At 48.7% G+C, this 13,818-nt stretch overlaps 1 protein-coding gene across 1 annotated transcript in view; it reads right to left on the bottom strand.

The window, feature by feature from the left end:
- HOMER3 (homer scaffold protein 3) overlaps positions 1-9,217 on the bottom strand; it is a 30,569-nt gene extending 21,352 nt beyond the window's left edge. Inside the window, exon 1 of the mRNA XM_065422079.1 lies at positions 8,573-9,217. Coding sequence (XP_065278151.1) covers positions 8,573-8,577 — 5 coding nt within the window. The 5' untranslated portion in view covers positions 8,578-9,217. The remainder of the gene's footprint in view (positions 1-8,572) is intronic.
- Positions 9,218-13,818: the final 4,601 nt, after the last annotated feature.

Here is a 13,818-nt window from a genome sequence, read left to right as displayed (position 1 = left end):
CTGCCTCTCGGGTTTTGCTTTTTTGTTTGACAAGACCAAAACAAGAGCTGAGAAACAAAAGCCTTCCCAGGGTCTGAGCGACAGAACGAAGCAAGGAGAAACAAATGACAGAAAGAAAGAGGAAGGAAACAGACTCGGCAGGAAACTGAAAGGGAGAGAAGACCAAAGAGGAATAGGAACCGAAACCATGTGAATGAGAGACGCCAGGTCTTGGTGAAACAGCCAGTGACCTCCCAGGACCTGAGGGCAAACCCTCCAGGGGCCACACAACAGTGACTTATATGGTCTCCACCTAACCCTTCCTGTCATTTTTTCTGCAACTAAGTACCACCACGCTGCCTGGCCCAAGTCAGCACGGCTGACAATATCTGCTCAGGAGAAGCCCAGACAGGAATAGCAAGGGGGGGGTGGGGGCTGTGGGTCAGGACTGAGAGGCACTGGCCGGGCTATGCCTGAGAACCCAGAACTGGAATAGCAGGGGGGCTGCAGTTTAGGGCTGCGGGGCAGGACTGCCCAGCACCTGTCTGCACTCTGCTCTCCTCTGGCCAATGCCATCGATCTCTCCTTTCCAGGAGCACCACAAACCATTTAAAAATAGCCTCAAAAGTGCCTAGGATTGGAATGGTCAGGTTGCCTGTTGCCCCACCCCCATTTTACATGGCTATACCTGGATGTCACACACCTCAGTAAATGCTGACAGTTCCTTTCAGCTTGGCAGCGGAAAGGGCATGTGTAAATAAAGTCACACACAAACCCCTCCCCTCCCCCCAGGGCCGACCCCTTGCTGATCGTTAAGAGAGAAGCAAAGTTAAAGGACAAAGATCTGGCTCAGACTGAGACCGATCAGTGAGTGCCTGATGATGGCAACTGGAAAGGATCCAGGCCCCTTTGCACTGGTTTTGGTCCCAGACTGAGGGGGAAGGGGAGAGCTTGCTTATTAAATGTCCCACTGTTAGTTTAAGATGACCTGCTGTCTGATGAATGTGTTCTACCGTCCTGGCTGCAGGGAATCCAACCAGCCACTCTCCTGGGCAGAACTCAGCAGTTTCAAAGGGAACAAAGAGATGGTCTAGCTAATCTAGCGATTTCTAATGTGCCCATCACCATGGAATCAAGGCACCTCACACAAGAATTGCAGCATCACATTGCTGTCTTAAGGCTGTGTTGTTTTCTCCTCTTGCAATGAGATCTTATCCTGAGGGAGATGCCTCCAGGAGGAAAACTCCACTCGCTGAGATTGACTATCAGGTGTTGGGAGGAGACTGGCGATTGGGCAAGGAGATATGGACCCATTCACCTCTGAGTCATAAGACCATAAGAACGGCCACACTGGGTCAGACCAAAGGTCCATCTAGCCCAGTATCCTGTCTTCCGACAGTGGCCAATGCCAGGTGCCCCAGAGGGGATGAATGGAACAGTAATCATCAAGTGATCCATTCCCTGTCGCTCATTCCCAGAGTCAGTCACTGATTTGAACCTAGGCCGGGCTTGGTCATCCCACCAAAAGGCAGTTTATCTGAAACTGTCTGCTGGCCTTATTTCTAGCTAGGTTCTTATATGGCTGCCATCACCTCAGTGTCCGAGTTCATTTCCTGACCGATTGGTGCCCACATCACAAACATCAGAGCAGCTAATCATTGGTGTGTCGCCATTGCTGGTGGTCTCAACAGAGGAGCTAAGAACTAAATGGGCTCAAGAGACTGAATTCCCTCCAGCCCCTAGAGGTGAGCCCTTCCACGTCAGGACACAGGGTACGGTGAGGGACGCATGCCCAAATGTCTGCCATCCCAGGGACAAGGAGACAACATTGATTTCTAGGACTCCTGATCCAGCACTTTCACCAGTGCTGCATTTACTGAACAAGACAAAACCTGGAGAGGGTTAAAAGCCAATGCTCACCCCTCTATTCTCTAATAATCATGGCATGACTGAGCCCTGGGTGAGAGCTGGGTGTCCGGTCCATCCAGGACATCGCATCCCCCTCTCCTTTGGCAGCTTCTCCTACAGGCCCATTGGGAAGGGGTATCTTTTTAAATAGCCCTGACCCAGTCCATTCAGAGAATGCAACTGAACCACCCTCACATGCTGGAAAAGGAGAGACCCCATCTCCCAGTGAGGGCCCCACCAAGAGAGGCTGCAGCTGCTCCTTCTTAGGAGACAGCACTGAAGATCGATAGGATGAACCTGCTGAGCAGAGGGATCAAATCAAATCCCAGTCAGGCCCCATGTGGTTTAAGTAGTGTATGCACACATGAATCCCTATCTCCAGAGGCCCCCCATTTCCTTTCCTCCTCCCTCTACCCCGCCCCCTGTGCACACCCACAGAGAAACATCTGACATGCGACCCTCCTGAGCCTGCCCCAGGAAAGTCTGCGTGAACGCGTCTGTAATGCACGCACTGGTACGGATCTATAGAAACACGTGCATCACAGATGCAGGCCTGGCAGGTTACAGCAAGGCAACATTCACACTGTAACCGAGGAGCCTGGCGCAGCCACTGGGGAGCTCAGCTCGAGCCCGTTCCTGATTCAGATCCCATCATTCATCTTCACCGTCCCAAGGGATTGTTGGAGTGAGCAGTCACACACACCTTCGCACACTTCCAGCATGCAGCAAGGAACCACAGGCTACGGATGCCTTTAATCAGAGCAGCTCACAGTGGTCACTCATTAATCCTCTTTATTAGAACTGCACAGCTGTTTTACAGGTGTGGAAACTGAGACACAGAGGGGCAGGGACTTGCCCCAGGACACAGGAGTCAGTGGCAGAGCTGGGGTTAGAATTTACTCCCCTTCTAAGCACTAACAACATTTGCTAGCCCCTTCCCAAGATGATGATGGTGCAAAATCCTACAAAAGCAGTGTTTTCCCATAGTCAGGAATAAACCAGGTCAGATAAAGGGGTAGAATTTCAAAAGCCCGTTCAGTAGCATTTATCTCTGGAGCTGAGTTTGTACAGTGCAGTAGCATCTCCAGTGCTTCTCACTGGTCATCCTCTCTGTTCTCTCTCTTTTGACACAATCCCTGCTGCCTAGCAGGGTCTAGGGTGACCAGACAGCAAATGTGAAAAATCGGGACAGGGGGTGAGGGGGGTAATAGGAGCCTATATAAGAAAAAGATCCAAAAATCGGGACTGTCCCTATAAAATCGGGACATCTGGTCACCCTAGTAGGGTCCTAGCCCTGCCTGAGCCCTCGGGGAAAGGATGTTTCTTCAGTCACTGCTCTGCTTTCTCAGGAGTGCAATCCAGTGCAACACAGGCAGCAGCAATCTGTTAAATTCCTGCCTGACATTTCCAAGATCTCTCCAACTCCTCCCGCAGCTGTGGATTCCTAACCACAAAGGCATGTGTTAAAATGCAGCCTCCTGCCAAGGCTCATGGGGTGGGGTGGAGATAGGGAGGCAGGCTCTTATTGGTTGTTTTAGATCCTCTATTGCATCCAACGGGTTTCTTTGGTGGGTGGGAACAAAAGGAGGGTGCAGAGAGCGGTTTCTCCTGTCTACTACAAAGCTGCCTTTGGCTCAAGCTATTTCACTCCCTTCCATCTTTCTCTCTGTCCTTTCCCTGACTATTGCACACTCCGGGGGAAGTTTTCCCCTTGGAGGTTCTTTCGTTCTTTGCTGCCATCAATCCTGGCCCAGCAATCCTGCCCGCCAGCCTGTGGCGTGCACGCCTGGTTCATTGAATTGCTTATCATGTCCTGTTCACCTGCCCAGCCCCCTGTGCTGAATGAGTGGAGACCAGACATTTGTTTTAATCTTTGCACTGGTGATGGTCCTTAACACGGCTGCTCCTTCAAGAGAAGCTGATGCTTAGCGCCCTCCTGTTATAAATTCTGAAGTGTGTGCATGGGGAGGGGTGGTTCTGCCCAAGATACGATTGTTAACTATGATTTTTAAGAGGAAGATTTGCTCTGGCAGGTCTCAGAGTGAGATTTCCGCTCTGGGGCACTCCAGCGAAAGCCTGCAGGATTTAGAATGAGGCATTTTACCACTAGGGCAGCAGTTGGAAGCTGCTGGTGCGAAATTAGGCTGGTGGGGCTCAGCCCAGTCCCCATATGCATCCAGTAACTGGCCCCCTCATTGGCCAGCAGCAGCAGAGATGGGGGATGGGCCATGGAGAATGAGCTGCCCCTCTTGCTGTGGTTGAGCCATGCCGGTAAACGTGATGGTGCATGCAGGAAGCTTGCCCCCACTGCCCAAGTGAGGCCTGTTTGAGGAATCCACACTGACACTGCAGGGCTCTTGAATTACCTGCCAGGGCAGGGCACGGCAGCTTCTCCTTTCTCTCAGATGCTGATGCTGTAACATTCAGCCCAGACCCGGGCAGCACATGGGCCTCATGCCATCCAAAGCACAACACACCTTGCGGCAGGCCCCAAAGGATCAGATCAGCAGAATGATCTGCCCAGATAAACCATACTTGCGCAGCAGCCCCCGGGCCGGGGGCCAGGGAAGGGCTCTGGGGTTGTGGCTCCAGCTGCCATTTCTAGAGCATGTTCCACCTGGGCTGCAGGGTATTTTCATAGCACAGAGAGTAGGATCACTGCAAGAAACACGTCTTCACATTGTGCCCTGCAGGTTGCCAGACCTGGGCTCTGCTGCCTGCCAAAGTGAGCAAGCCCAAAGGCAAAGGCCCCCAGATGAGAAAGCCATGGAGTGATTAAACTCAGGTTCAGAGAGCACCAAAGGTTTCCCAGCCGTTGTGGTAAGGTACGAGAGACACGGGGCTCCCAACTTGGGCCTCGGCTCAGACCTTTGCAGAGCCTTGTTCGTGCCAGCCAGCAGCAGGTGTAGGTATGTTCTGCACTCACTGGAGCATCCAGGTGGACATCAGAAGTAGCTCTAAGGGGGATGAGACTCGAGGGTTTAGACCCCCCGTCTCCTCCCCTTTTGGATGGGCTCTGTTCTACGGGATTCCATTTTAAAGCCATTCCCATTAATTACTCACATTCTCATATCCTAACCGTCCTTTCTCTCCCCCAGCCCTAGCTCTGGTTCCTGGGTGGAGCAGCTCATAGGGGAGCGGAAGGGGCCAGGGAAGAGAACCGTCACCTGGCTCCATTCTGGAATTCAGCCCACTGTCCTGCTGAGTCAGCTAAGAGATTGTGCTGGATGCAGCGGGGACAGGGCCCTCGCCCAGTGCTTAATTTATAATGAAAGAGGTGCTGGGGCTCAAGCAATTTTTTTACATTCATAACTGATGCAGCAAGCCCAGAGGTGCCGGGGCTCTGAACTGCCAGGCCCAGAGGTGCCGGGGCTCTGAACTGCCAGGCCCAGAGGTGCCGGGGCTCTGAACTGCCAAGCCCAGATGTGCCGGGGCCATGAACTGCCAGGTCCGGAGGTGCCGGGGCTATGAACTGCCAGGCCCAGAGGTGCCGGGGCTATGAACTGCCAGGCCCAGAGGTGCCGGGGCTCAGTCCTGGCAAGCCCTGCTGGTGCAAATTAAGCACTGCTCTCCCCTCTATCAGGTCTCAGAACCAGAGGTCTCAATGAGGGGAAAGGTTCATAGACTCTAAAGTCAGAAGGGACCATCACGATCATCTAGTCTGACCTCCTGCACTTTGCAGGCCACAGACAGCAGGATTGTTCCATATGACGTTTTTTCCTGGGGGAGGACGGGATTCTGGTGTGTGTCAGACAGACAGACCAAGCCCTGGATCTCAGAACTGCAATGTGGGGCATGTGGACTGATTCCTCCTTTCCTTCTCTCCCTCCCCCAACATGCCCTTTTCAGTACCTTGACTTTTCTCCCCAGTTTAGTCTGAAACCCCGCTGACTTTACTGTGACATTGCTTGGGGCGGAGCAGGGGAGAGCCTACAGGATCCCCCGCACCTTTCCCCCACTCCATTCCTCCCATCCTTCTAGACAGGAAGAGCTGGATGTGGCTCCCCTCCAGAGCCCATCAAAGCTACTCCTAGGTTAGCCAGGGGGCGAGTGAAAAGGACGTAGATTGATAACAATCAGGCAGCTGCCTCTAAGGGCCTGACTGCTCTAGCCACTAGATCACACGTCCTTCCTGATCTGGGAATACAATCCAGGAGTCCTGACTTTCAACCCCTGGCTTTAACCACTAGAGATACTGCTTCTTCCCTTCAGGCTCACAAGCCCTCTTAGCTGCAGCTTGCTTCCGTTCCACACTGCACACCACTGCTTTGTGGGAATGCAGTGGTGGGAAGCACCGAGGGCCGCTTCTCCCTCTGCAGAATTAGCCAGGAAAGCTCAGTATGAAGAATGAAAAGCGGCTCCCTCCCAGCCTGTTTGTAGATAAAAGCCGCCTGAGGAATCCTGGCTGAATATGCTCCAGTCGGATTAGCCTGGGGAACACAATGCCAAGCATGCAAGTTCAGGCACGGGGAAGGGGACACTTAAAGGCCCAGCACATTGTTAAGCATTTCTTCTACCAGAATCCTATCCCCACCGGGGGCGCGTCCTGAGCAGGGATGACCTGCTGCTGCTGGGTGCCCAGTGTACTTGGCACAGTTACCACTCTGGGATGGCTGTCCCCCACTGTTTCCAAGGTCTCTTGGCTCCTCCTTTGCCACACACAAACCAAGGGGCTTATATGCACAGCAATCCACTTCCTCCATTGGTATGGGTCCTAAATGTATCTAAGTAATATTTACATATTCCAGAAAGCGAGACCCATCACAGCAGCTAGTACCAGGCGTAGGTGTGCACACAGCTCTGCTGATACACCTCAGCCCTGACCTGCAGCCCGCCTACTATGCCAGTCCTGGGCTTCCCATATAGTATTGCTAATGCACCTCCAGGCCCTAACACTCATCTGTGCTCACACCCATTTCTGCTCATGTGTCTTCATTGCACAGCAGGGGTCACACACAGGGAAGCCTGCACAGCTCTGCCAATGCACCTTAGTTCTATTGCTCCTGAAGCATGACCAACAGCCAACGCTAGGCCTTTCCTCAGCCTGTCCTGTGCTAGTTTGAAATGTGGACAAATGCCCAGTATGGGCTCAGCTAGGAGGTGACTGAATTCACTTCCCTTGTGACCCAAGTGACATTTACAACTAGCTATTTAAAGGTACAAAGGCAATGCTCTAAAACCTACAGTACGCCAGAGATATGTTTGAGTTCAGGAATGAATTATCCATGAAAGCTACACCATGGATATTACTGGAACAAGGGTTACAAGGAAACCTGACAAGCGTCAATGGGGGGTAAGGACTAACTCCTTGCTTAAAATATAAATCAACTAAAACCAACTGGTGGGAAATCATTTCAAAGGTGACGCTTTCCTAATCTCTTGGGAATCCAGGGGACTAAACCTGCTGCTGGCTATTCAACCTTTCCATGTAATCTATGCACAACACAAAGACCTTTCCGCTCAGCAATTCTCTGTGACTGAAGACAGGGGGTTGGGTGGAAATGTCATCTCCACGTTGACTATAATGTTGCTGCCTTGACAGTATCATTAGAGTGAAATCTAAGAACTCTGTCGCAGTGACCACAATCCCAACGTTTTGCATGAGAAGTGGCAACCTTCTAACGAAACTGCACAGCCATTGGGTGTAGCATGACAGTTCCAAGAAGAAGGATCCATCCCATAGTCCTGGAAAATAAGATGCCAGTCCTAACCTATCCACCTGCTGCACCCTTCCTGGCAATTCCAAGGCTGAGGGTTTGGGAGTCACAATATGGATTGCAGAGACGATACAGGGAAGCAGGGGACAGTTTCTGATCTCAGCTGGCCCAGTGTAAACCACACTGACTTAAATGGATTTACTCTAGATTCACACAGACTCTGAGATCAGAATTAATGTCTGTGTCCCTTCTGCCACCTGAATCTGTTTCACCCTCTTCAGTCTTTGAACCCAGGCTGCCCAAGAGGGAAATCAAAAACTCAGCAAAAGAAACACAAGCCATTAAAATGTTACTTATTTCTCCTCTGATGTCAAACTCAAAGTCTTGGAGAGATGGAGCAGGCAGGGGCTTTCTCCAGCTCCAGCGTGCTTCTAAGTGGCCCAGAAGTGTTCATTACACAAGCAACTTACTCACAGCAGCATGTCAGATTCTTAAATGACACAGTTGGGGTTTATTACAAATGCATAAATCAAATACCAGGCTAAACTCCCATTTCTATGCCAATGCCTGGTAGCCACTTAGAGTATATTTCACCCCTAAAAGAATTTAGAGGTTATGACCAGAGATTTTCAGTCAAGCTATTTACCCATTTACAAATGTAAGTAGGGTCCACTTTACTGAACACAACAGAAAATAAAATCAGAAATCTCTAACTTCTGGGAAGGGCTGCAAAGGTAGTAGGTGCTTTACTTCACCCCAAAGGGCCATTCTGAATTTTATACAAGATATGGATCCCCTTGGAGCCTTCCACCCACACCTTGGGTCACATAAAGTAAGTTACAAATCTCTGCAACTATCCACTTCCTGAACCCCTAAAGCTTAGGGGACTTTTTTACATTTAAACTTGAATTTCTTTACTGCAACTCGAAATCCTGATCCCTTCAACTCTGCTGCATTAAAAACACATCAGGGTCTTTAAATTATTAATACAATAAACAACATGCGAATAATAAAACTGCCAATCTCACCCCATCTCCACGTCAGTGTCAGTTTCTTTCTCCTTGTCCCTTCTTTGGTTGCCTTAGATTCACTCCACGTTTTTATTTATTTTTTCCTTCCTCTTTCTCTCTCTCTCTTTCTCCGGATCCGGATGCTCTTTAAATTTCCTCCGGAATTTCACTCTGAAATCTGCTAGTTTTGTTGTTTGTTCAAAAATGACCTATAATCCCAAAGCATGCGTGGGAGGGGCAGGGGGTGAGAGCTAGGGCAACCTTCCCGGGTGGGGGTTCTCCCCACCAAGAGCTGCAGCCCAGGGGATCCTGGAGAGAACTTTGGAGCACACTTTGCTACTGAAATGTTGCAGTCTCCAGCAGGCAGTTTCCTCCTCGCTCTTGCTCACAGGATCCCTTTTTCCCTTCAGCATGGGCAGCAGCCACAAGATTATTTGCTCCTTTTGCAAACCCTTTGCAGCAGTGCAGCTTGCTCCCTGTTATTCCAGCGACTGAGATACCCTGGAAGTTCTTTCCACAGCCCCAAAAGTGAAGCTGCCTCCACAGTTTGTTCCTCTTGGTCGCGATTTCTTTGTTCTCTCTCTCATTTTTTTTTATCTGCTTCCTTCCTCTGCCAACTGCCCCATCTCGATCACATTTCTCTTTTCTTTCTCCTCACTTTATTTCCAATGGGTTCCATCTGGCTCAGAGGCACCATCTGCTGGGCACAGCTGCACTCTGCACCCACTGCAACACCAAGCTGCTAGATACCAGCCCAGCGCAAAGATGTCCCAACCCCACTTCCCACTTCCTCCATTCCTGGACTTTCTTAAGCTGTAAAATCTAATAGATAAAGGCTCTGGGTATGTCTAGATTAGGATCAAAGCTGCTTGATCAGCTAGTCCATGTTAAAATACAACTTACCCTTTCTACATTAACATTTTAAAACAAGGGTTGGCACCACCATGTTGTGTGATGGACACCTGACAAAATTACCGGACTTAGTGACGGACATTGGCAAGGGGTTATGTCATTCAGTCATTCCATTTTTTGAAAAATTACCACAGACCTCAACATTTTTATCCGGACACATTGCTGACCCCTGTTTTAAAACATGTTGGCTAACGTTTAAAAAAACAAACTCCACATCTTTTATCTAAATCTAGCCAGAACCTTTCAGAAAGACAGAGCCTGATCCCTCTACTGCCCTGTTCCTTGCGCCATCATCTGCAGCTGTGCAGAGCGAGTGTGAAACAGGGACATTTTGATCTGCTCGCATTTTACATCCAATTTGCACAGGTGGAAATAGCTGAACTAGGTTTGAAGCAGTGGAGAATGAGGCCCCTAAGAGAAGATGTATGAATAAAGGGAAGGTTGGATGGATAGAAAAACACACCCGAATCTAGAGATGGGGACAGACAGACAAACAGAAGCACTAGGATCTAGGGATGGAAATAGATTAGACAATATTAAAGAAAATATATCTTCATGCAGATAGCAGGTAGCTTAGCAGTTGCAGTAAATATACTTATTACAATAATATGAACTGGAGCCCCATTGTGCTGGGTGCTGTCCAAACACAATGGGCCAGACCCTTCCCAGCTGGAAGTCCACTGACTTCCCCAGCATTACACCAGGGATGAACTTAGCCCTACATAGTTGGATGACCTGCACCTTGTTCAATCATTTGTGCCAGGGCAGAATGCAAAGTGCTACCAGATTAGAAGAGCAGCATTTTACATTCCCTTTGCTCAGCTGCAAATGATGAGACACAGAGCAGAGCAATACAGGATCAGGCCCTAAATATTTGTCTCCAAGTTGTTGATAAAGAACACACAGTTATGTCTACACTCCCACTTATGACAGCAAAACGTATGTCGCTCAGGGGTGTTGGCATTCTAACCCCTCCCGCCGAGTGACATAAGTCACACCAACATAAGCGCTCGTGTGCACAGCACTCCGCCGCCATAGCTTCTGCCGCTCACTGAGGTGGTTATTTTATGCTGCAGCGAGAGCTCTCTCCCGTCGCCATAGAGTGTCTTCACCACACACGCTGCAGCAGCACAGCTGTACGTGTAGAGATCGGAGGGTATTCATAGGAAGCATTCTGGAGGCAGTACAAACATAGGCCCCTGCTGTGAACAGCAGTGTCTTTCTGTCATAGGGACCAACAAAATAAAATAAATAAATCACATCTCGTCTTGAACAGTATCCGCTACATTTGAGGGGTGTGTGGGGGAAATCAATGGTCTGTTGCAGATACTTTGCACATTAAATTCTGGCAGCTATGTTTGCACCTGGCTCTGAGTGTGTGAGCACATGCACTCACTAGAGCAGGCAACAGTTGTGCAAGTGCTCACATTCACGTTTCTAGCAATGCACGTGGGCCTGCAGCAGGACAGTATTCCAGGACTTCTCCGCATCCCCATGAACACAGCTCTGCCAATGCGCTTCAATCTTGATTTATAGCGGTACTAGTCACAGGGCTGCCACAAACAGCACTGCCACTGTGCCTCAACCCCCCACTAGTCTAACGCCAGGCCTCGCCTGAACAGATCGCCAGTGGTGGTCCATTGTGTGGCTGCTGGAGGAGCCGCGGCTCATGTTTTGCTTGTGATTTTATTAGGTCACCTGCATTAATAAGGAATTTCCCCAAGAGAGTTTGCATTAATTCCAGCCGGTTCTGCACATTAACGTTTCCATGCCCTAATAACTTCTGGGCACTGCAGGCTTGCACGACAATGATAAGCTGTGCCCATGTTCAAGGAAATGCTGGGGTAGCATCCATTCTTTTAGCAGTTTTCAGACGGAGCTTATATAAAAATGACAAACATGAGGTTTCCCCTAGCTCAGACTGTAAGCTCTTTGGGGCAGGGGACTTTTTGTTATATTTGTGCAGAGTGCCTAGCATAACAGGGCCTGGTGCCTGTCTCGGACCTTTAGATGCTGCAACAATACTGCTGCTCCTCCCCCTCCTCTCTCTATCGGGGTATCCCCTCCACCTGTAACCTTTCACAGTATACACAGAAGGGAAATTTATCTAAAATCCTCTTCCTTTGTCAGCAGCGTTAACAGTGCTGGGAACCCCTAGTGCCAATGTTTTAACCATGATGTCAGCTACGGCTAGACCTTTACTGAGAAAGGTGAGATGATGCAGCAGCGGCAGCCAATGACCCATCTATACCAGAGTTCCCAGCACTGACACCAGTGGAGCTGAACAAGTGTTAGAAATTATGGGAACATTTTGAAATTTCTCAAGTGGACACTGGGGCACAGTCAGAAAGGCCACGGCAACAGGTGAAAACAGCCTCTGATGCCTCTCTAACTTGAGCTGGCAGATGAACCAGCAGCTCCAGGACTGCCTCCTCTCCCAGGCCCAGAACCAAGTTCAACGCCAGGACAGAGATGAATTGGGTCCTTACCCCTTCTGCTCCATTTTCTCTGTCCTTCATACGCACAACCTGGCCACCAATGACAAAGGGACTAAAATAAACCACACTGAAGACTCTGCTGAAAGTAGGACACACAATATCTTTCATATTGACCTGCTAACAGTAGGTTATCTATGGCTCTTCTCAGAAGCTAATTATTTTACATGTTAAAATTAGGGTAATTAGATCAGCAGGAATTGCACTAAAAACAGGTGTTAGTAACCTTATGAGGTGTCCTTTAACAGGGTTTTTGTTCCATTTGTGCCTTCTCCCCCTGAGGGAGGCAGTTATTGTTTCCTGCCCTCCAGAAGAGAACAGAAATGAGATATTGTGATCACCCCCGTGTCATTAGTTACACAGCTATTGTCAAGTTTGCACCATTAATCTTCCCGCAGCTCTTTACACAGTGGCTCAGAACTCAGTCAAGACCACACAACAGATCACTGCCTAAAGGGTATTCTTAACGGCAGTATAATCCCTTTCAAATCACATTCACTGGCCAAGATACACACCTTAAAACTAGCTCTTTGCAGTTCATTGATACAACGGGTGATTGCAGTCAGAGAGGCCTTAGCATTATGGTTTCGCAGCAGCTCTTCAGTCTTTTCATTTTCAGCTGTACATTTTTTATGTAAAATCCTCTTCTCACTCTCCAACCCCATTACTCGATCCTGCTAGAAAGGCAAATGGCTATTCCCACCTTTAGCTCTTTCCATGAAAAGTGCAAATGGTTATTAATTAGCATCTGCAAAACTGCCAAATATAGAGATCTGGGAACATGAACATTGCTGAGTGTTTAGTATGTTTCAACAAAGGCCACAATTTGTGTGGCATTTGCACATAACGATATACAAGAGGCCCTTATTGTAAAGCACACAGTTTAAGGAATAAAAGATGCATTCAAAAGGAGAGACTGGCACTCTACTTTAGTGTAAAAACACTTTAACCCACAGTGTGAAGGAAACATTAAACAACAACTGATTTGGTCTTTTCTCTATCGATCATTATACTGCGCTCATCACCCTGGTTTCTGAGCATCTTTTTCAATTATCTTTTTAAAGCAAATGTGGTGGTGTGGCAGAAAAGTGCTTCTGGCCAGGAGAGTCAGGTTCAAAGCAGGCCTGGAAACTTCTGCTTCTAAGGCTACTTGAGAACTGGAGAAAGCAAACTGTACATGTTTGGGAGAGGAGAGAAGAAAGCAGTGGAATCCACTCATTCTCTGCATGCCTCTGGCACTAGACATGGAGAGAGGCAGAACAGCTCTTTGTTTGGGGACTTCAGTGCTGGAGAACCTAGGCTTCTCTCCAAAGAAGGAGATGGAGACTGTTTCAGGCGAATATATAGGGTATTCAAAGATATTTAACAAACAGGGTTATGGTACCTGGATTTTGGCCATGCTCTGAGGTAATACATTTGCATCAGCTATGCAGTACATGAACTGGGCATGAGGCTGTTTGGGACAGAGAGAGATACCTTTTAATGACCTTCTTTACAATACATTAGGAACTTAAGTTAATGTGTGTACAATGCCTTGAAGATTTAAAGACCTAAGAAGAGAGAGTGTGATGGAGGCTTCGTGGTCAGTGGTGTGAGCACAGGAAGATTAGCTAGGAATTTCTAATCTCTAATCCACATGTCTGACACCGATTCCATCTGTGGCCATGAGCATGTCCTTTAATCTCATTTGTACAATGGGGATAATACCTACACAGGGACACTGGAAGACTTAATAAGGTGGTATTTGTAGAGTAAATAGACACCTTCTGAAGGTGAAAAGCACTATTTAAGTGCTGAAGATTATTAACAGCTCCTGAAGTTTTAATGTCTATAATGGTGCAGCAACACACAGTGTTA

Source organism: Emys orbicularis, chromosome 24, assembly GCF_028017835.1.
Source record: "Emys orbicularis isolate rEmyOrb1 chromosome 24, rEmyOrb1.hap1, whole genome shotgun sequence".
In the NCBI taxonomy this organism is placed as follows: Eukaryota; Metazoa; Chordata; order Testudines; family Emydidae; genus Emys; species Emys orbicularis.
Note: the sequence above shows the minus strand (reverse complement) of the source record. Positions and strands in the feature narration are given on the sequence as shown.